Genomic DNA, 20,842 nt, shown 5'->3' with positions numbered 1-20,842 from the left:
GGCATGCCTTTGATCAGAAAATTATCTGGTAATTGTATGAAGCGAAAGAATGTCCATCATTGAGATTCTGTCATAAAAATGTATCTTTTTCTCTCCAAAGGTGTCTGAGGTGTATGAAACTATTAAGATGTCACGTATCTACTCCTTGGTTCAGTTCTCATCTCAGTTTCATCTGGAAAGGATGGTGGTTGATGCTGCAAGGAACGGAGTTGTCCAGGTAACAACACATCTTCTGATCACATTTCTTTGAATTCATCACAAATCTCTTCAAATTGTCCTTGATTTTTTAAAAATAAGGTTTTACCCTACACTGAAGTTTGAATACAGATGAAATTGTGCTTTCCATGAGCATTTATTAATCCATTTGCTTTAGAAATGGTTGCCATTATAATGTGCTCAACTTCCATATGCTTAAGGTTGGTCATTCAAATCAACCTTCTGTTAATGTTATCATGCTAAGCATATTGTTTTGGAATTATCATATTTATTCTATAAAAATATACTTTAAAAAAAGACAAGTTTTCAAATTCACAATGCTCTTAGTTTATTTATGTTAGTGTGAATAAAGACATAGAATTAAGAAGTATGTAGCATCCTGGTTTGGATAGATAGCTAGTTTGCATCAAACCTGGTCACCTTATTGATGTTCATACATTTGATATATTTTGTTCACAGGTTCGTATGGACCATGCTCGCCAGTGCCTAGTCTTTGGTTCAGACCTGTCCTCTTCTCAGTATGAGCTCCAGGAACCAGAAGGACCTCACATCCAGGACATGCCTTCACAGCAGATCCGTCATCAGCTCACCCAGATGTCCAGCGCCCTCGTGAAGGCCATGCGCCTCATTGATCATGAGAAGATTGAGGTACGGTCTCAAAGATCTCTGTTTTTTTTTTTTTTACCAGTGTCCTCTACAGTAGAGTCTACGAGTTGGCAAAAGCTCACAAAGTAAAAACAAAATTGATTGTGGAAAGATGAAAATTTGTTTTATTTGATTTCAACCAATCGGATGAATCTCTTTACGGATAGTAGAAACTGCAAATGTTGACCTTTCTTGTCGATTAATTGCCTAACTTGGAAGTATTTTTTCAGACAGTTGTGAGAAACTAGTTGACCAGATTTCTTTGGTCCTTAGAGATTCAACCAATACAGAGTCTACTGTGGTTCTTGGTTTTACATAACAACTTAATTTACCAACATCACTGTTCTGTAATTATAAGAGAATGCTTCTTGTGATTTTTCATTATTTTATCAAATTATTTGGCACATGATCATCAGTAATATTATTTTTAGGCATGTGACCATACTGATCATACTATCTATATTGTTATTGGCATATTATTTGTAGTGATAAAGGATGAATATTGATGAATGCTGTTCTTAAAGCATTTCTTATCATAATACACTTGCAGCTCAGGGCTCTCTTAAGTCCAGGGTACAAGCGGGGCTCACCCTACCTATTTGGAATCAAGACAATTGTTGCCCCACTTGTTCTTGATATTTTTTTAAAAGAAAATTGCCCACTAGCTCTTGATTCCATTGATTCCTAGAACAACATTTGAAAGGATATCATCATTTTGTTTTTTCTAGAAACCTTATCACAAGACAGGTACCACAATTCAGTGTCAATATTTTACTCTCTGAACATGCGACAGGCACCAGTTGATACAAATACTTATGTTCAAGGTGTAGTTTCCACCCGCTGGTTTTCCTTTAAGTAGAGACAGCCATGCTTTAGCTACTCTTTGTTATGCCTTAGTTTACACCCTATAATGTTTCTCTTGAATCATCTAAGTGCTATACTCTTTTCTATTATCCACAGGAAGATCAGGTGAACCGTAAGCACCAGGTCATCCATAACTATCAGCGTACTGCTCGTAAGGACCATGATGCCATCTTGGTTAGGAGACAGATCATTGAGGATAGGAAGGAAAGATTGGAGAATCTTACCGTCCAGAGGGTATGTTCTATAATGTGTCGATGCAAGAATGCCCTTAATACCACATTTTTCCGCATCACACGCACGCAAAAATGCCCTTAGCAGCATGCGTAAGTGCATTGCGTAAGGGTGTTTTGCAAAAATGTTTTGCCACAGGTGTTCTTGCTCCGACACGACGATGAAATCTTGTTGTAAATAACTAATGTTAGAAATAGCAAAAGGAGATATTTTTGTATCTAAAAGACAAAAGGTTTGTGTTTGGAATCTTATCTCAAAATTTACTTTAATTAGTTTTTTCATTTTTAACATGGATGGTTGAATACAAATTACTGCAAATCTCGAACAAGTTTCTGTCTTTTGCACTGTTCATCAACTTTCTACAAGATATTGTGAAACCATGTCTCATACAAGACCCACATTTTGTTCAACTTCATGCTTTTGAATACAGTGCTGATATACAAATTATGGCATATTTAGAACATTTTTTTTGTCCTATGCACTTCTCATCAATTATTCCATTAACTAGTAGTAACATAAACTTCAACCCAAGATAAAAAAATAAAGAGATTAGACAAAAATATATTTGAATTTGAAAAAAATTGACTTACTTTCCAATCATTCATGCCCCCTATCGTTGGAATGGTCAAAGACAAAGGGATAATTCTTGTGTTCAAAATGTTCATTGACAGTGACAGATTACTGACTAGTTTTTACTTCTGTCATTTCCAGGAACGTGCAGAGCAGGACATGATTGAGGAGCAACAGAGAGCCCAACGCAACGCTGAACAGCAGCGTCTTGAGCGGGAGGCCACCGAGAGGGCTCGTCGTAAGCAGCAGGAAGACATGGAAGAGATACGCAGGAAGCATGCCAAGGAACGCATCAATGCCATCAAGTCATCAAACATTGCATCAAGGGTCTTCTCTATGTATGAAGAAGAGGTTTGTTGAACCCTTGAAAATACTTTTGGATGGTGGATATACCGATATATCAAGTCTTTTTCCTGATTTTAGGCCATGACAGTTTCTTATTTGGGGCTTTTTCAGGCTTTATATATGTAGCTTTGACAGCTTCTAGCTTCTTTTCAGGCTCAGTGAGTAAAACAGATGGGCATCCACGGAAATGATTAGATCAGGGGTCTGTAGCACAAAGCTTAGCAATCATCATAGAACATTTTTTTTAAATGATCAAGAAAATCAAGCGTACGAATAATCACTAACCTTTGTGGCACGGGACTCTGGAATCTGTCTTTCTATGGTATGCATAAATCATTATTACCATTTGTGAATGTGATGCCCAAAGATCAGCGATATGCAAACATACAATAATATGTCTTCATGTTTAGTAATAGCAGTAAGCCTGAGTCGAATCGATTTTAAAATCGGTGTTTGATCGATGTCATCGAACACCGGTGCAGATTTTGCAAAATCGGTGCATCGAAAAAAAAAAGAAAAAAAAAAAACGTCGGCCGGCCGATTCGTTTGGTTCACACAATCAATCATCAAAATATCAGTAATGTCCAACTTGACTGCTACTTACTTGATTTCTATTGCCCCCAAAATGAAAACGATTGTGTAATTATGATGCCTATTCACCATTAATTTGAAGTTTATTTCGATCATAGTTCAAGTCTTACTCGTCTGCTCGTGCCGAGATAATTTATGCACGATGAATTCATGAATGGAAGTCATGGCCATCGATCGTGCATGCGCAGTACTGTTCTTTAATCAAACCAGAAAATGGCCGAAAATTGACGCGATCAACGTAAAATAAATCTTGCTTTTATGAACAATATTAATATCATGACCACAGAACATTATTTAATCGTAATATTTAACAATAATTTGCATATGATAATCATTAATATGAATTTAGAGCTTGATGTGAAACGTTTGTATTTCGTTTCAATTTTCAATGGCGGACATCTCATGACGATCGAATTGAGTGAGTGCACTTGTCTAAAAAAAAATAATTATCACGTCAGGATTGATTCTCGAACATTGTCTACATGCAAAAACTCTTTTCAAGATCGTAACATCGCCATATAATAACATTTTACATGACAAAACAGAGAAAATTGCGTTTGATATTTTTTTCCCATCAATTTGAAGCTAGTTTGTGCCCAACTTTGGGCTCTGATTTCATGAATGGAAAATATGTCAAATGTCATCGAACACGCATGCGCATTGTGCTTCTTTTCTCGGAGCTCGTCGGAGACGTCCAGAGATGGAATAACAATAGAAATAATGCCAGTATTAATTCTTCCATATGAACAAAACATACTTTGCTGACATCCTCAATATTCTAAGTATGACAATAAAATCTTGTTAAATCTTAATAATTTATATGAATTTAGGGCTCGATTCGATAAAAATTCGTATATCGATCGGATGCTCGTGTGTCTAAAAAAAATGGATTGTCATTATCAGGATTAATTCTCGAACATCGTCATAACTCATATTCCCCAATCTTTCCTCACAATCGTTATATCAGCATTGAATAGCAATTCAAATGACCATTCAGAGAAAATTACGTATTTATTTCCATAAATTTATTTGGAGCTCATTTTGGATCCAACAACACAATCTCAGGCAAGTTACAGCGCTCTCCGTTGGTTGCACTTGTTTGCGGGCGCTGACAAGCACGCCTGTCGTTCGGGAGGGTGAGTGTACGGGGTTGCGGACGGGGCTGGTGAATGCGAGTCTGGGCTGCGAATGCTAGTTGACCGAAAATCATTCGGATCGACTCTGCGTGATTCATGTCTTTATTATTGTTTCATTTTAAACTTATATGTTGTCATCTGCAAATATCATTGTTGAAGATATTTTGGGAAGAATTCTGCATTGATCCCCGACCTTTTTTGGGGGTTTTGTGATCATGGAAAATACAAACGAACTTTGCTCTGTCATCTTCTTGTGCAATCACCCGGCCAACGCCAGCGCATACCGTCAGTGCACGCATATATGCATGCATAGCGCATCGACGCTACGGCCGGAGCAAAAAAAAGACTAAATTTTCCTTCAATATTCGATGCATCGATGTTCGATCGAATTAAAGCTGTCGAACACCGGTTTTCAAAATAATCATATGACTCAGGCTTAAATAGCAGTATACAGAAGTTGATTTTATGGCCATTTTGGATAGGCAAAACTAGCAAAAATAAACTGGTGTAAAGTTGTCGGCCTTTCCAGTTACGGAAGCTATCCCAATTTCATTGTAAAATTGCCATATTGTAAGGTTGTTGCTTTGATAATAACCTTACAAATTTTGTGGACCATGTTTAGATAATCATCTTCCAAATCTCTATGAGGGTAATAGATCAAGATTTGATGACGACAATGATGACTGTGATAATGATTTAGGACTATGATAATGATTACAATGACGATGATGATGATTATCATTTTGGTATTGAAGTGCACTTGATAATTCTAAGTGAACTTTAATTGATTTTTACAATTACAGTGGTAATCAAGATCATATTTAAATGTGTTATTCTCTCTCTCTCTCTTTCTCTCTCTATAGGAGTTGGAGAAGCTTGATGCTGATCAGATTATGCAGAAGCATGTAGAGCAACTAGAAGCTGAGAAGAAAGAACTTCAAACCAAGCTCAAGTCACAGGAGAAGAAGGTAGATATTTTAGATCCTGTTCTTTTGCTCTCACCATATCATGTTCGCTACTTTGATCTTTCTTCTACCCCATTGTTTCATTTTCGGTTATGTGAATTTCTCTTATTTATAGCTCGATGCCTCTTTTTCTTCGGAATCTTTCTTTCTGTTAGGATTCATATATTCATATGCCTTTTGGCCTTTTTTCCCCCAGGTGGATTACTTTGCCCGGGCCAAGCGTATTGAAGAGATACCCCTTCTTGAGGAGGTAGCTTCTGAGCTGACTGTGAAAGATCGTGAGCTCTGGGATCAACTGGAAGAGGAACGGGTAAGCGACCAGCAGAGTTTGACTCTTGACCATGAGTGTTGACCATCTCTTGTCAAAGCAATTAAATGACTGTTACTTCTGCCCTGAGGTCAATTTCTTAAATGTAATGACCCTTGACCCAATGCTTAACAGAGCTACTGTCTGAGCTCAAAACCTTGCTCCTTGCTTTCTCATTCCTTACTCATCCCTATAAAGCAAATATGTACTGAAGACATGAACCTCTGAACTTACAAGATTGGTAACTTTAATGGTTTAGATGCGGCATATGATTTGGATTCATAATGCAATCTTGTTGTGTGCATCATTTACCTAGGATTAACAAGCCTTGCTGACTTTTTGTTGATACAGGTGAAGCAGATGCAGAAGGAGCGTGAGCAGGCATTGGTGACCAAGCAACGTTTACTTCGCATCGATGATGACCGTCAAGACTTCCTCAACATGCTCAGACAGACTCGTCTTAACCTCTATCAGGTGAGCCTTCCATGAAACCAATCATGCAGTCTTCTGCAGCCCGTTTGCAGTAAATTTTTCACATCGGGGCAATGGATTAATGTTGCTGGATATTTCTTTCATTTCAAGGGCTACTTTTTGGCACAATAAGAAACTATGCAGTAAATGCAACTCATTCTACTGTATGCAGAATATTGATTTTCTAAATATTTAAAAATATTGCGGTATCTAGGGGCGACTCTAGAAATCGCATGTCACCCTACTCATTCCTATGCTGGTTTTTACGTTATGGCAAACAATTTTTTTTTTTCTGACTTATGACATAATCTTCATAATGCTCAAGAACTTTTCATTTTGTTGTTGTTGATGTTAACAGGAGAAGCTTGCTGGTTTCCAGGAGAAGGTAAAGGAAGAGAAAGCCAAACGTCTCTTGGAGCGTAAGATCAAACGTAAGGAGGACCGTAGAGCCAAGTGGTTGAAGGAGAAAGCTGAAGAAGAGCAGCAGCGCAAGGATGAAGAGGCAAAGAGAGGTGAGTATTCAGTGAAACCTGCCCCCATTTATTCCATGTCCAAGCCGTCTTTTCAATAAAACCTGCCCTCATGATTTCAAGTCCAAGCCGAGTATTAAGTAAAACCTGCCCCCGTGATTCCAAGTCCAAGCCCAGTATTCAGTAAAACCTGCCCCTGTGATTCCAAGTCCAAGCTGAGTATTCAGTAAAACCTGCCCCCGTGATTCCAAGTTCAAGCCTAGTATTCAGTGAAACCTGCCCCTATGATTCCAAATCCAAGCCAAGTTTTCAGTGAAACCTGCCCCCATGATTCCAAGTCTGAGCCCAGTATTCAGTAAAACCTGCCCCCATGATTCCAAGTCCAAACCGTGTTTTCAGTGAAACCTGCCCCTGAACAGTATTCAAAGGTATTTCTTTTTGAGAAGAGGCCACATTTTCTAAAAATCACACTCCTGTATCAAGTTGCAAAAGAAACCCTTCCTGAAACTTGCTTCACATTTCTGAACCGGGCACAATGATTGTTGTTGAGATGTTTAATTGCAAAATCAAGCTAATGAAAGGTAATTCCTGTGGTTTGTGTAGTTCTTGATTGTAGTTCATTGTCCATATTTCTGGATGGTTTTTAGAAGAATATCTTTTTGCCTTTTTCTTATTTGTTTGATAGTACGTGAGCTTGAGCAGCAGCAAGCTGAAGCTGAATACCGGGAACAACTTAAGAAACTTCAGGAGCAGGAGGAAAAGAAAGAAGCTAGGTTAGTTATAGCAAATCAATCTCTTTCATTTCAGTGTAAAACTAAACTAATGTGGTTGCAACAGAAAATGATTTCATGATCAAGGTGAACTGTCACCATTCCGTCGTAGATATAGATCTGGGTGCCGTTTCATAAAGACTTCTTATAGTAACATATGGACAATTTCTATAGCAAATTTACTGTCAGCCTATCAGATTGAAGCATTTCAGTTACTTTTAACTGTTAATGCAAATTTGTTACTGTAACAAGTTTTATGAAACGGGGCAGTGGTTCAAATTTGTGAAATCGTGAAATATAATCCGAAGAAGAGCAAAACAGATAAGCACATGTGGGAGTGTGTATTATTATTATTGCTTGGAAAAAACCTGACATTTTGCTAAGATTTTATGCTTGTTTTGTAAATTTTGAGCAATTACATGCTTCTAGAATCTTTTGGCACATATTTTTTAAATTCATACATACAGAAACTTGGGTGGTCTTATGATTGTATTCTCTATGAACTCATTTTGGAATCGTTTCCAGAACTGGCATTTATATATGAATAACTTCGTCCATACCTTGTTAACTACCCTCTTAGAGGGCTTACTATAACTGAGAAGCTTGAAGAATCAAATAACCAATTCTCTTCTTGTTCCCTGTCTGCAGGATGAGAGAGATCGAAGAGAGGCAAATGAGAGAAAAAGAAAAAGAGAGAGAGGTGCGTCCTGAACCTGAAAGGGGCTGGCGTGATGAAAGGTAAGTTTACTCAGCGAACCCCAGTAACCATTATGAGAAATTGTTCTCTTTTTTTTTCTTCAAAATTGTGAAATGTAACGTGCTTTGGAAAGTTTTACTTGTAAGATGGCAAGCTTCATCAGACACTAGTAGGTGGTCTAACTGCTTTTGCAGCACGAGAGCAAGAAATATTTATATATATATATATATATATAATAAATATCTTGATGTAAACTGGGTTCCAAAAGAAACTGATTAAACTTTACAAGGACACTGAACATATTCCACTCATTCAAAGTGAACAATATTGTTACACAGGTTCGCTTCAATAATCTTTACTAAGCCCATGTCGATAATTAAGAGATTGGTTCAATCACAGACAGGCTATAGCTCCTCACATCTATCGGTTTCAGAAACCAAAGTCACAAAATGGCAAAAGAAAGGATTATCCCCCGCTTACCTGGACATCCCCCGAGGATCTGTGTGTGGCTGTGTGATTGTTCCAGTCATCAGAAAATTGTATTTTATCTTCCTGTAGGTTCTTTGTGATTAAGCCAATCATTTAAACATGCCTGTGAATGTTTGGGAAGTTTGTTGAATCCCATCTAATTTTCATTGCTATTCTTTGCCATTTTGTGACTTTGGTTTCTGAAACCAATTGATGTGAGGAGCAATAGCCTCTCTGTGATTGAACCAATCTCTTAATTATTGACATGTGCTTAGTAAAGATTATTGAAGCTAGCCTGTGTAAAAATATTGTTCATTTTATCTGAGTGAAATTTGAGCAGTGCCCTTGTTAAGTTTGATCAGTTTCTTTCGGAACCCAGTTTATGTATGTGTGTGTGTATATATATATTTATATGTGAAAAAAGTGTAATGATTTTTGTAGCCTTGCAAGTGCACTCTTACCAAAAACAAAATATTCAGCCATTACACCAGTCAGATGTATCTGATCATTCAGTGATGCAGTAAGCAACAATGAAAGCCTGTAAATGAAGGCCAGTTGATATCATCTCATTGTAGATGTAGATGTTGCGTTGTGAAAATTAAGCTGAAATATCACTGGAACTGATAACGTTGTGTGGGCATGTGGATCATGATTACCTGGAATAAGACGTACATCGCAGCTGGGCTGATAATACCTCATATCTCCCCCCCAAAAAAAATTAAAAAAATTAGGGCAGCTTAGAAAAAGTGGTATTTCAAAAATATAGCAATGGCTGCAGTGTTTTATTGTGTTTAGTCTCCTGATACTAATGGTTGCTACCCATGTTATTCATGTAACTCTAAAATCTAGCTTATTCTGAGCTGTCATCAAAATATTTATATTTTGAGATACAAGATTTAATCAGCCCAGCCATGTTATACTGACGGCGCCATGCTTCTTTTGCGTAGAGCTGATTTTTGGACTTGATCCACCTATTTTGAGGTGGTCTGTCTATGACAGATCACCTCTTGATTTCGTCAGAATTTTCTTTATTTCTTTATTTATTTATTCTTATCACCTATGTTTGTCGCCAACTTTTCTCCGAATTGGCTACATCAATTTGACTGATTTTTCTGTCATATATAGAGTCTATCATAGAGACGGCATACTAAGCCTTTCAAGGTCATCTGGTCATGATGACGTCATCTACGCGCCATTTTGTAAAATTCTCAATTTGATCATATCAATATAACGGATCATCAATTATCAATCATATTCGCATCAAATAAACTTTAGGTCAACGGTCATCCGTCAATGTCATTAAAGGTCATATAAAGGTCATGACGCGCGTGTACGCGGCGTCAAAGCAAACAAAATTCTCAAAATGGCCTATAAAAAGTTATTGGTACGTTTTAGGCCATTTTAAGCTTTTCAACATTTTGCGCACGCGCACATATGCGGGCGCGTTTTCGCAGCATAAATTCAGTTTTTTCTATGCCTATCTATTATTGATTATAATTCTGATCAAATTGATACCTCGATCAGCTCTCTACAATCATTAATGAGGGAATGAGCACCCATTAAAGTTTGCAGCACACGTGCGCGCGAGCTCTTTCCATAGGCTCTATATGGGCAAAAACATGCCTATTAAAAATTTACTGTAGCTCTTTAAATAGTCCGTTGACCCCCAATTTTCCTTTCATATATCGATAGAGTATGAGTTGTAGATTTGATTTCATGTCACCATTGTCCCTAAATTTGATCAAGACGTCATCAAAATCGCGCCTAAACTGAAAATTTCATTTTTTTTAAAATGACGTCATCAAATATATGCAAATTTGATTATAACTCCGTAAATATCGATCATTTTTCGCCTAGATTTTGGTATGTTGTAGTTTAGAATGTACTCTTTCTCCTCAGTAGACATGAATTTTCATTTTGAGAAACGTATCATGGCGTAAAACAGCGATGAAAAGAGGCATGTCATTTTTCCTCATTTTGCGTGTAATCTCTGTGGAACATGACTTTTTCTCAAAACTAGATTCTACATTCCTCTATTTCGTGAGCTATATCTCCATTTTTTCTTGTCAGTTATCCCTGAGCTTTGAGTATGTTGTAGCTGAGATTCTAAGCTTTCGGTAGTGTTGCCTTCATTTTCCAATCAGATGCCAGGATCATGCCCGTATTTCAATTGCAAAATTGGATTTGTAATTCTCAAATTTGCTTATGTGTAATCTCTATGGGAACGTGTAATCTCTATGGGGAATATCGTGGCTGAATGGATAACGCACTTCACTAGCGTCTTTGGGATCCCAGGTTCGAGTCCTGGGGTGAACAATATGATTTTTTTTTTTTTTTTCTTCTTCTTTTTACCACCTCGTACATGATCCTTTATGACAATTAAAAGGTATAAAAGTTAAAATTTAGCAAGATAAAACACATTATAATTACTTTTTTTCATATCACATGTATTGTCATATATTAAAGAGACCTTTTTCACAGTGCTTTATCATCTCCCGTCTTTCACAAGTATTCTATCCATAATGAACATTAAGTTGTCATGATGATCATATTGATCTGCATGAACATGGTGATAGTGATCATGATGGCGAGAATAAGGACAGACCACCTAATTCGTCCACATGTGGAATTAAAATCTAGTTAGGTGGTCTGTCTATGACAGATCACCTATTGATTTCGCCAGAATTTTCTTTCTTTATTTATTTATTTATTAGGTGGTCTGTCAACGACAGATCACCTATTGATTTCGCCAGAATTTTCTTTCTTTATTTATTTTTATTCTTTATTTATTTTTATTTCTTCCGTACACTTTTTTGTACACACGTTCATTCGAAATTGACATGATCAATTTCCTTCAAATTTCTGTCAGTCATCGAGCCCTATAATTTCTAGTAAAATCAACTTTCTCAAGGTCATTAGATCATCGTGACGTCATCCAGGCGCCATTTTGTAAAAATCAGGTCATTATCATATCTCTATAACGAGTCATCAAAAATCAACTATATTTGGTATACATCAACTTCAGGTCAACGGTCAACTAAAAATTTCATCAAATTTTGCGCGCGCACCTCGACGCGCACGTACGCGCGCATTAAAATGTTAAAATGCTCAAATTCGTTCCAAATTAATTTTTCATACGTTTTAGGCCATTTTAAGCATTTTGCAAAAAAACGCGCGCACGCACATGCGCGCGCGTTTTCGCGCGTAATTGCATCTTCCAACATAGAATCGCCAATTTTTTTTATATCAATGCACCGATAATATAATTCTGAACAATTTGATACCTTGATCAACCTTCTACGACAAGTAATAACGAAATTATCACCCGTTAAAGTTTGCAGCACGTGTGCGCGCGAGCTCTCACTACAGGCCATATATGGGCAAAAACATGTCTATTGAAAATTCACTGTAGCTCTTTAAATAGTCCATTGACTCCAATTTTTTTTTTCATATATCGATAGAGTATGAGTTGTAGATTTGATTTCATGTCACCATTGTCCCTTAATTTGATCATGACGTCATCAAAATAGCGCCTAAACTGAAAATTTCATTTTTTAAAAAATGACGTCATCAAATTTATGCAAATTTGATCATAACTCCGTGAATATTGATTATTTTTCGCCCAAATTTCGATATGATGTAGTTTAGAATGTACTCTTTCTCGTCAGTTAACATGGATTTTCATTTTGAAAAACGCATCATGGTGTAAAATTGCGATGAAAAGAGGCATGTCATTTTTCCTCATTTTACGTGTAATCTCTATGAGACATGACTTTTTCTCAAAACTAGATTCTACATTTTTCTATTTTGTGAGCTATATCTCCATTTTTTCTTGTTAGTTATCCCTGATCTTTTGGTATGATGTAGCTGAGATTCTAAGCTTTCGGAAGTGTGCCATCCTTTTTTCAAGGTCATTAGGTCATCGTGACGTCATCCAGGCGCCATTTTGTAAAAATCAGGTCATTATCATATCTCTATAACGAGTCATCAAAAATCAACTATATTTGGTATACATCAACTTCAGGTCAACGGTCAACTAAAAATTTCATCAAATTCTGCGCGCGCACCTCGACACGCACGTACGCACGCATTAAAATGTTAAAATGCTCAAATTCGTTCCAAATTAATTTTCCATACGTTTTAGGCCATTTTAAGCATTTTGCAAAAAACGCGCGCACACACATGCGCGCGCGTTTTCGCGCGTAATTGCATCTTCCAACATAGAATCGCCAATTTTTTTTATATCAATGCACCGATAATATAATTCTGAACAATTTGATACCTTGATCAACCTTCTACGACAAGTAATAACGAAATTATCACCCGTTAAAGTTTGCAGCACGTGTGCGCGCGAGCTCTCACTACAGGCCATATATGGGCAAAAACATGTCTATTGAAAATTCGACACTGTAGCTCTTTAAATAGTCCATTGACTCCAATTTTTTTTCATATATCGATAGAGTATGAGTTGTAGATTTGATTTCATGTCACCATTGTCCCTCAATTTGATCATGACGTCATCAAAATAGCGCCTAAACTGAAAATTTCATTTTTTCAAAAATGACGTCATCAAATTTATGCAAATGTGATCATAACTCCGTGAATATTGATCATTTTTCGCCCAGATTTCAACATGTTGTAGTTTAGAATGTACTCTTTCTCGTCAGTATTCATGAATTTTCATTTTGAAAAACGCATCATGGTGTAAAATTGCGATGAAAAGAGGCATGTCATTTTTCCTCATTTTACGTGTAATCTCTACAGGACATGACTTTTTCTCAAAACTAGATTCTACATTCCTCTATTTCGTGAGCTATATCTCCATTTTTTCTTGCTAGTTTTCCCCGAGCTTTTGGTATGATGTAGCTGAGATTATAAGCTTTCGGAAATGTGCGCTCCATTTTTCGATCAGATGCCAGGATCATGCCCGTTTTTCGCTTGCAAAATTGGATTTGTAATTCTCAAAGTTGCTTACGTGTAATCTCTATGGGAACGTGTAATCTCTATGGGGAATATCGTGGCTCAATGGATAACGCACTTGACTTGAGTTCTCGGGGGCGCAGGTTCGAGTCCTGGGGGTGAACAAGATGATTTTTTTTCCTTTTTTTTTCTTTTTAATACCTCGTACATAATCCGTTATGATAATTAAAAGGTATGAAATTTAAAATTTAGCAAGATTAAACAGATTATAATTACTTTTTCATATCACATGTATTTTCATATATCAAAGAGACCCTTTTCACAGTGCTTTATCATCTCCCGTCTTTCACAAGTATTCCATCCATAATGAACATTCCGTTGTCATCATGAAGATCATATTGATCTGCTTGAACATGGTAATAGTGATCATGATGGCGAGAATAAGGACAGACCACCTAATTCGTCCGCATGACGAATTAAAATCTAGTTTATTTTTATTTCTTCCGTACACTTTTTTGTACACACGTTCACTCGAAATCGTCATGGTCAATTTCCTTCAAATTTCTGTCAGTCATCAAGCCCTATGATTTCAAGTAAAATAAACTTTTTCAAGGTCATCAGGTCATGATGACGTCATCCAGGCGCCATTTTGTAAAATCACATTGTCGATCATATCTCCATTATCAATTATCAAAAATCAATCAAATTAACATCACATCAACTTCAGGTCAAGGGTCAACAGGTCATGTCATCAAAGGTCACCTGGAGGTCACGACGCGCGCGTACGCGCTCGTCAAATTTTTAAAATGCTCAAAATCACTTTTTGACCAAAGTAAAGTACGTTTCAGGTCATTTTAAGCATTTCAAAAATTTGCGCACGCACAGGTATGCGCGCGCGTTTCCGCGCGTAAAGCCTTCAACGCAACGCAGAAACGCCGTTTTTTTTATATCGTTGCATTGATAATATAATTCTGAGCAATTTGATACCTTGATCAACCTTCTACGACCATTAATAACGAAATTAACACCCGTTAAACTTTGCAGCACGTGTGCGCGCGAGCTCTTACTATAGGCTCTATATGGGCAAAAACATGCCTATTAAAAATTCACTGTAGCTCTTTAAATAGTCCGTTGACCCCCAATTTTTTTTCATATATCGATAGAGTATGAGTTTTAAATTTGATTTCATGTCACCATTGTCCCTCAATTTGATCATGACGTAATCAAAATTGCGCCTAAACTGAAAATTTTATTTTTTCAAAAATGACGTCATCAAATTTATGCAAATTTGATCATAACTCCGTGAATATTGATCATTTGTCGCCCAGATTTCGATATGTTGTAGTTTAGAATGTACTCTTTCTCGTCAGTTAGCATGAATTTTCATTTTGAAAAACGCATCATGGTGTAAAATTGCGATGAAAAGAGGCATGTCATTTTTCCTCATTTTACGTGTAATCTCTATGGGACATGACTTTTTCTCAAAACTAGATTCTACATTCCTCTATTTCGTGAGCTATATCTCCATTTTTGTCTCACCTGCATAGCAGAGTGAGACTATAGGCGCCGCTTTTCCGACGGCGACGGCGGCGGCGACGGCGGCGGCGACGGCGGCGGCGGCGGCGGCGTCAACACCAAATCTTAACCTGAGGTTAAGTTTTTGAAATGACAGCATAACTTAGAAAGTATATGGACCTAGTTCATGAAACTTGGCCATAAGGTTAATCAAGTATTACTGAACATCCTGCCTGAGTTTCATGTCACATGACCAAGGTCAAAGGTCATTCAGGGTCAAAGAACTTAGACCATGTTGGGGGAATCAACATCAAAATCTTAACCTAAGGTTAAGTTTTTGAAATGTCATCATAACTTAGAAAATATATGGACCTAGTTCATGAAACTTATACATAAGGTTAATCAAGTATCACTGAACATCCTGCATGAGTTTCACGTCACATGACCAAGGTCAAAGGTCATTTAGGGTCAATGAACTTTGGCCGAATTGGGGGTATCTGTTGAATTACCATCATAACTTTGAAAGTTTATGGATCTGATTCATGAAACTTGGACATAATAGTAATCAAGTATTACTGAACATCCTGTGCAAGTTTCAGGTCACATGATCAAGGTCAAAGGTCATTTAGGGTCAATGAACTTTGGCCAAATTGGGGTATTTGTTGAATTACAGCCATAAATTTGAAAGTGTGTTGGTCTAGTTCATAAAACTTGGACATAATAGTAATCAAGTATCACTGAACATCCTGTGCGAGTTTCAGGTCACATGATCAAGGTCAAAGGTCATGTAAGGTCAAAGAACTTTGGCCACGTTGGGGGTATTTGTTGAATTGCCATCATATCTCTATAAGTGTATTGGTCTAGTTCATAAAACGTGGAAATAAGAGTAACCAAGTATCACTGAACATCTTGTGCGAGTTATAGTAGTTTTCAAAATCAGCACTGCTGCTATATTGAATCGCGTGATGCAGGTGAGACGGCCAGAGGCATTCCACTTGTTTCTTGTTAGTTATCCCTGAGCTTTTGGTATGATGTAGCTGAGATTCTAAGCTTTCGGGAGTGTGCCCTCCATTTTTCGATCAGATGTCAGGATCATGCCCGTTTTTTTCGCTTGCAAAATTGGATTTGTAATTCTCAAATTTGCTTACGTGTAATCTCTATGGGAACGTGTAATCTCTATGGGGAATATCGTGGCTCAATGGATAACGCACTTGACTTGAGTTCTCGGGGGCGCAGGTTCGAGTCCTGGGGGTGAACAAGATGATTTTTTTTTTCATTTTTTTTTTCTTTTTACCACCTCGTACATGATCCTTTATGATAATTAAAAGGTATGAAAGATAAAATTTAGCAAGATTAAACAGATTATAATAACTTTTTTCATATCACATGTATTTTCATATATCAAAGAGACCCTTTTCACAGTGCTTTATCATCTCCCGTCTTTCACAAGTATTCCATCCATAATGAACATTCCGTTGTCATCATGAAGATCATATTGATCTGCTTGAACATGGTAATAGTGATCATGATGGCGAGAATAAGGACAGACCACCTAATTCGTCCGCATGACGAATTAAAATCTAGTTCATATTATTTTTGCCTACAAATACAAGAACCAGGGTTGTCATTTTGTTGGATTACATTTGAATTAAGTTTGATCATTTCAGAAGTTGTTATTTCTGCATGTCATGTCTTGATACGATAGTAGTGAAGTTTTGAGTGTAGGTGATGTTAACCTACCTAGTAGATTCTTTTGAGTACTACTTAACCATGAGACAAACACTTGCCCTCTCTGATACACTCTGGTTCTGCTTTATTTTCTTAATTCTGACATTAAACTGGGTGTAAGATTGATGCTGATTGATCTGTAAGCATTTTAGACCTGGGGCCTGTTTCATAAAGACATGTATAATGATAAGTGCCTAATTTCTGCAACTACTTATTCATCAGCCAATCAAATTGATTGATTTCAGTAGCTTTCAACTGCTATTACAAATTTGTTATAACAAGTTTTATGAAATGGGCCCCTGATATATTTGGATTTGTTATTGAAAGATTATGTTATTCAGTGCAAGTTTCCCATTGACTCAACATTCATCTTCAATAAATGAAATATTTGACACCCATCCACCAGAGCATTAACCTGGAATGGTTCATGGTTTTTACCCTCATCTTACAATTTCAATTTCATTCATTTTCTTAGGCCAAAAGAGATCTGGCGTCCTGTCACTAAGGAAGGAGGTTGGAGGGATCGTGAGAGGCAACGTGAAGAGATGCGTCGTAGGGAGAGCTCTAATCAGGAACCACAAGAAGAAAGGGAGGCTCCGCCTCGGGAGCATCCTGATGTGGAACAGCAGGAAACAGCGCCCCCACCACCAGAGAGAGAAGAGAGGAAAGTTGAGAAGAGTCGCTTTGCCAGCCGTGACATCCGTTACGAGGAAGGTGGAGAGTTTCACCCAGCGACCAAAGAGCGCGAGGAGAGGCTTGCCCGAGAGGCGGCAGAGGAAGCGGCACGTGGGCAAGGTGCAAGGGATGAGGTAGACATCCGAAGGTCTACCAGCCGAGACATCCGTCTTGATGAACCTGATGGCTTCCGTGATAAACATGAGCCCTCGTATCAGGATGACCGTAATAGAGGTGAACCGAGTGAAGATAGAGGCCCCTGGAGAAGGTCGGATGGCCCACCTCGGGATCTAGGTCGTCCTGGACGAGACTTTGGTCGCCGCGATGAGGGTCCGAGGTCTTATAGTCGTGATGACGGGCCACGAGGAGGCTTCGGAGGAAGAAGAGATGATGGTCAACCACCAAGAGATTTTGGCCGGAGAGAAGATCGTTGGGGAAGAGATGGTGGACGTGATGGAGATGACAGAAATAATTGGAGAGGAGGTGGTGGTCAACCAAGAGGTGGATATGACAGACCTCCTAGGGATGATGATGGAGGAGGAGGAGGAGCATGGAGAAGCAGCCGTGGTGGTGATCGTGGCGGCTATGGCGGTGACCGAGGTGGAGATCGTGGAGGGTATGATCGCGGTGGTGATCGCTATGGTGGCGACCGAGGCGGTGGCCGCTATGGTGACCGTGGGGGTGACCGTTATGGTGATCGTGGAGGTGACAGGTATGGCGGAGACCGAGGTGGTGATCGTGGTGGATGGCGCAATGAAGACCGTGGTCCAAGGTCTGAGCCACAAAGGGATTTCCAACGTCCAATGAGAAACGAGGATAGACCACGAGGGGAGGAACAAACCTGGCGAGGCCACGGTGGAGATAAAGGTGGCGATAGAGGTGGTAACCAGCCAAGAGCTGAACCTCAAAGAGGAACTGAGGAAGATGGGTGGACCACTGTCAAGCGTTAGATTCTGTTAAGATATTCCCAAATTCTGATTTCATCATTTAGTAGGTTTTTGGATATGTTGGCAAGGCAATTTTTTTTTCAAATTCACTCTTTTCTTGACCTTATTTGTCTCTTTCTCTATTCTTTGCATGGATGAAGATAGCTATAAAGGCCAATTTTATTTTGAGAGAGAAATTTGTGTTACCTGAACATCATTCCTTGTAATGCAAAGTTTGCATGTAATTTGCTATGATAAGGAAATGTATTTGTGTTAATTCCTTTCAGTTATGAAAACTGTTTTTTTTTTATGTTAAGTGATGTGACTATTCCCATTTTCTTTCATAATATCAAGCAAAAGGTAATTTACTGGTACTGTAGCAAGTGCTGCTAAAAAATTCTGTAACGAATAGTTGAAATTTACTATCACCTGTTGGAATTAACATAATAGAACTTCTACCACATACATGGTAATGTTGATGAATTTTCAAATTGATAAACTCTTGGGCTCTCTATCTAATGTATGTCTGTATATAGTTATCAACAGTGCAGAAGGTTCAAAATTAATTCCTTTATAATGTTTCCTCATAATACCAAAGTCAGAATATCTCTTTATCAAAACAATAGCTGAATACAACTTTACAAGTTTTGAATCTTGATATAAGTATGTGTAAGTTTAAGAATCTCCAAAATACTTAATACTCTTTTGCTTTTTTTTTTCTGTCCATCTGTTATTATCATTAGTACTGCTCTTATGTTGAGATTCAGAATGATGATGAAAATATGTAGCATGTATATCACATATCATATGTTCATTTTGCTGCATATGATTACCATGGCCTTATCATGGTTATATCTAATTAGGTTTTCAAGCATTCATCACCCTAAGGAGATGCCTTTTCGATTGGCATGCATTTATTGTCATCTTTTTACTTTTTCCCATTTCCATTTATTATTGAAGGAATGAATAGGAAATGTAGACTGCATTCAAAATTAAATCATGAAAATGAAGAGAAATATTACAGATGATTATAAATAATCAATTATTACCAACAGCAAAAGCTATCAAGCATTATTTTAGCCATATTGCAGAATTATTGTTGCATTCTAATTTCAGAGTTATTTTACCCATATATCAATAAACATTACTGGATACTAATTACAATATTTCTTTGAAAGAAAAAGAAGATTAAATAAATAAAAGATTGTAATCAAGTATTGATTCAATGTTTGTTATGTTTTTTGAATGTGTAATTCAATTTATTTCCACAATAGATTTACATTTGTTCTTTGAATATATCTGGTCAGTGTTTCACAAAGCCGTGGGGGGGGGGGGGGGTAGTCAACCCAAACAAAAAATCGTAAGCAGGGGCCAATCCAGGATTTTCCAAAGGGGGGCACATTTTCTTAAGGAAAATTGACAAGCAAGAAAAAAAAAGGTATTCACTCGTGTCTGAACGATATATATCCAGTAAAAATATATGCTGTAACTTTCAAAGGGGGGGGCACATTTGTGTAAGAAGGGCATATTTACAATACAGATATTGACTGTCTTTCAAATGGGGGGGGGGGGGGGGGGGCACGGGGCGGATGTGCACCCCCGCCCCACCCCTGGATCTGCCACTGGTCGTAAATTACATGTACAAGCCACTTAACAAACAACTGGTGGTCCTTAGGGGGCAAATAAACAGTGAAAATTTGGTGTATCATTTACCACAAGAAAGGATCACCAGTCGTTGGTAAGGTCGCTCATAACTTATAAATCACCCACCAGAAAAGTATGTACTGTACTCGTAACATTGCTTCAGTCAAATCTTTTGGGGCCACTAAAATCTGTTCTCTTCAATGAGGTACATTACATAACATGCATAATCTGATCTGAAAAGTTGCTTCGACATTTTCAAATATTTGACTAATGGGAGGTCAACTATTGGTTCACTTTTCTTTTACCAAAACACAAAATTACCAAAGTCAAAATTTGTCCAAGCCGATCATATTTGATCAGTCACTACAGATTTCTCTTTGGCGGAGTTATAGAAAATGGATCACATCTATAGAAGGCAAGTCCCTCCAACCAAAAAAAAATTGATTTGAAAAAAAGGGAAAAATCAAACTAACGGTTAACACTGAAAATTTCGTGGAAGTCCGATGTGAAATCAGAAAGTTCTTTTTAAATATTAACTCAATTTCACCAAACTGTTTCATGCACATCTCGGTTGGTTTGCAATTGAGGGAACCAATGACATTTGCTAGATGGAATCTTAATATAATTAAGCCGATGTTGGGGAAACTTCTTGTTCAGTCTCATCATCGAAGTATTTTCTCAGAATCTT

General features: G+C 37.7%; 1 protein-coding gene across 1 annotated transcript in view; it reads left to right on the top strand.

Annotated features, from left to right (window-relative positions):
- The window catches only part of LOC135156114 (eukaryotic translation initiation factor 3 subunit A-like), a 29,329-nt gene extending 9,605 nt beyond the window's left edge, over positions 1 to 19,724 (top strand). The window contains exons 9-19 of the mRNA XM_064107407.1: positions 101 to 217; positions 676 to 864; positions 1,822 to 1,959; positions 2,668 to 2,877; positions 5,462 to 5,566; positions 5,760 to 5,873; positions 6,222 to 6,344; positions 6,700 to 6,853; positions 7,497 to 7,584; positions 8,230 to 8,319; positions 17,385 to 19,724. Of these exons, the coding sequence (XP_063963477.1) occupies positions 101 to 217; positions 676 to 864; positions 1,822 to 1,959; positions 2,668 to 2,877; positions 5,462 to 5,566; positions 5,760 to 5,873; positions 6,222 to 6,344; positions 6,700 to 6,853; positions 7,497 to 7,584; positions 8,230 to 8,319; positions 17,385 to 18,534 (2,478 nt within the window). The 3' untranslated portion in view covers positions 18,535 to 19,724. The remainder of the gene's footprint in view (positions 1 to 100; positions 218 to 675; positions 865 to 1,821; positions 1,960 to 2,667; positions 2,878 to 5,461; positions 5,567 to 5,759; positions 5,874 to 6,221; positions 6,345 to 6,699; positions 6,854 to 7,496; positions 7,585 to 8,229; positions 8,320 to 17,384) is intronic.
- Positions 19,725 to 20,842: the final 1,118 nt, after the last annotated feature.

The sequence above is a fragment of the Lytechinus pictus genome, chromosome 12, assembly GCF_037042905.1.
Source record: "Lytechinus pictus isolate F3 Inbred chromosome 12, Lp3.0, whole genome shotgun sequence".
Taxonomy (NCBI): domain Eukaryota; kingdom Metazoa; phylum Echinodermata; class Echinoidea; order Temnopleuroida; family Toxopneustidae; genus Lytechinus; species Lytechinus pictus.
This window is presented reverse-complemented; position numbering and strand designations above follow the sequence as displayed.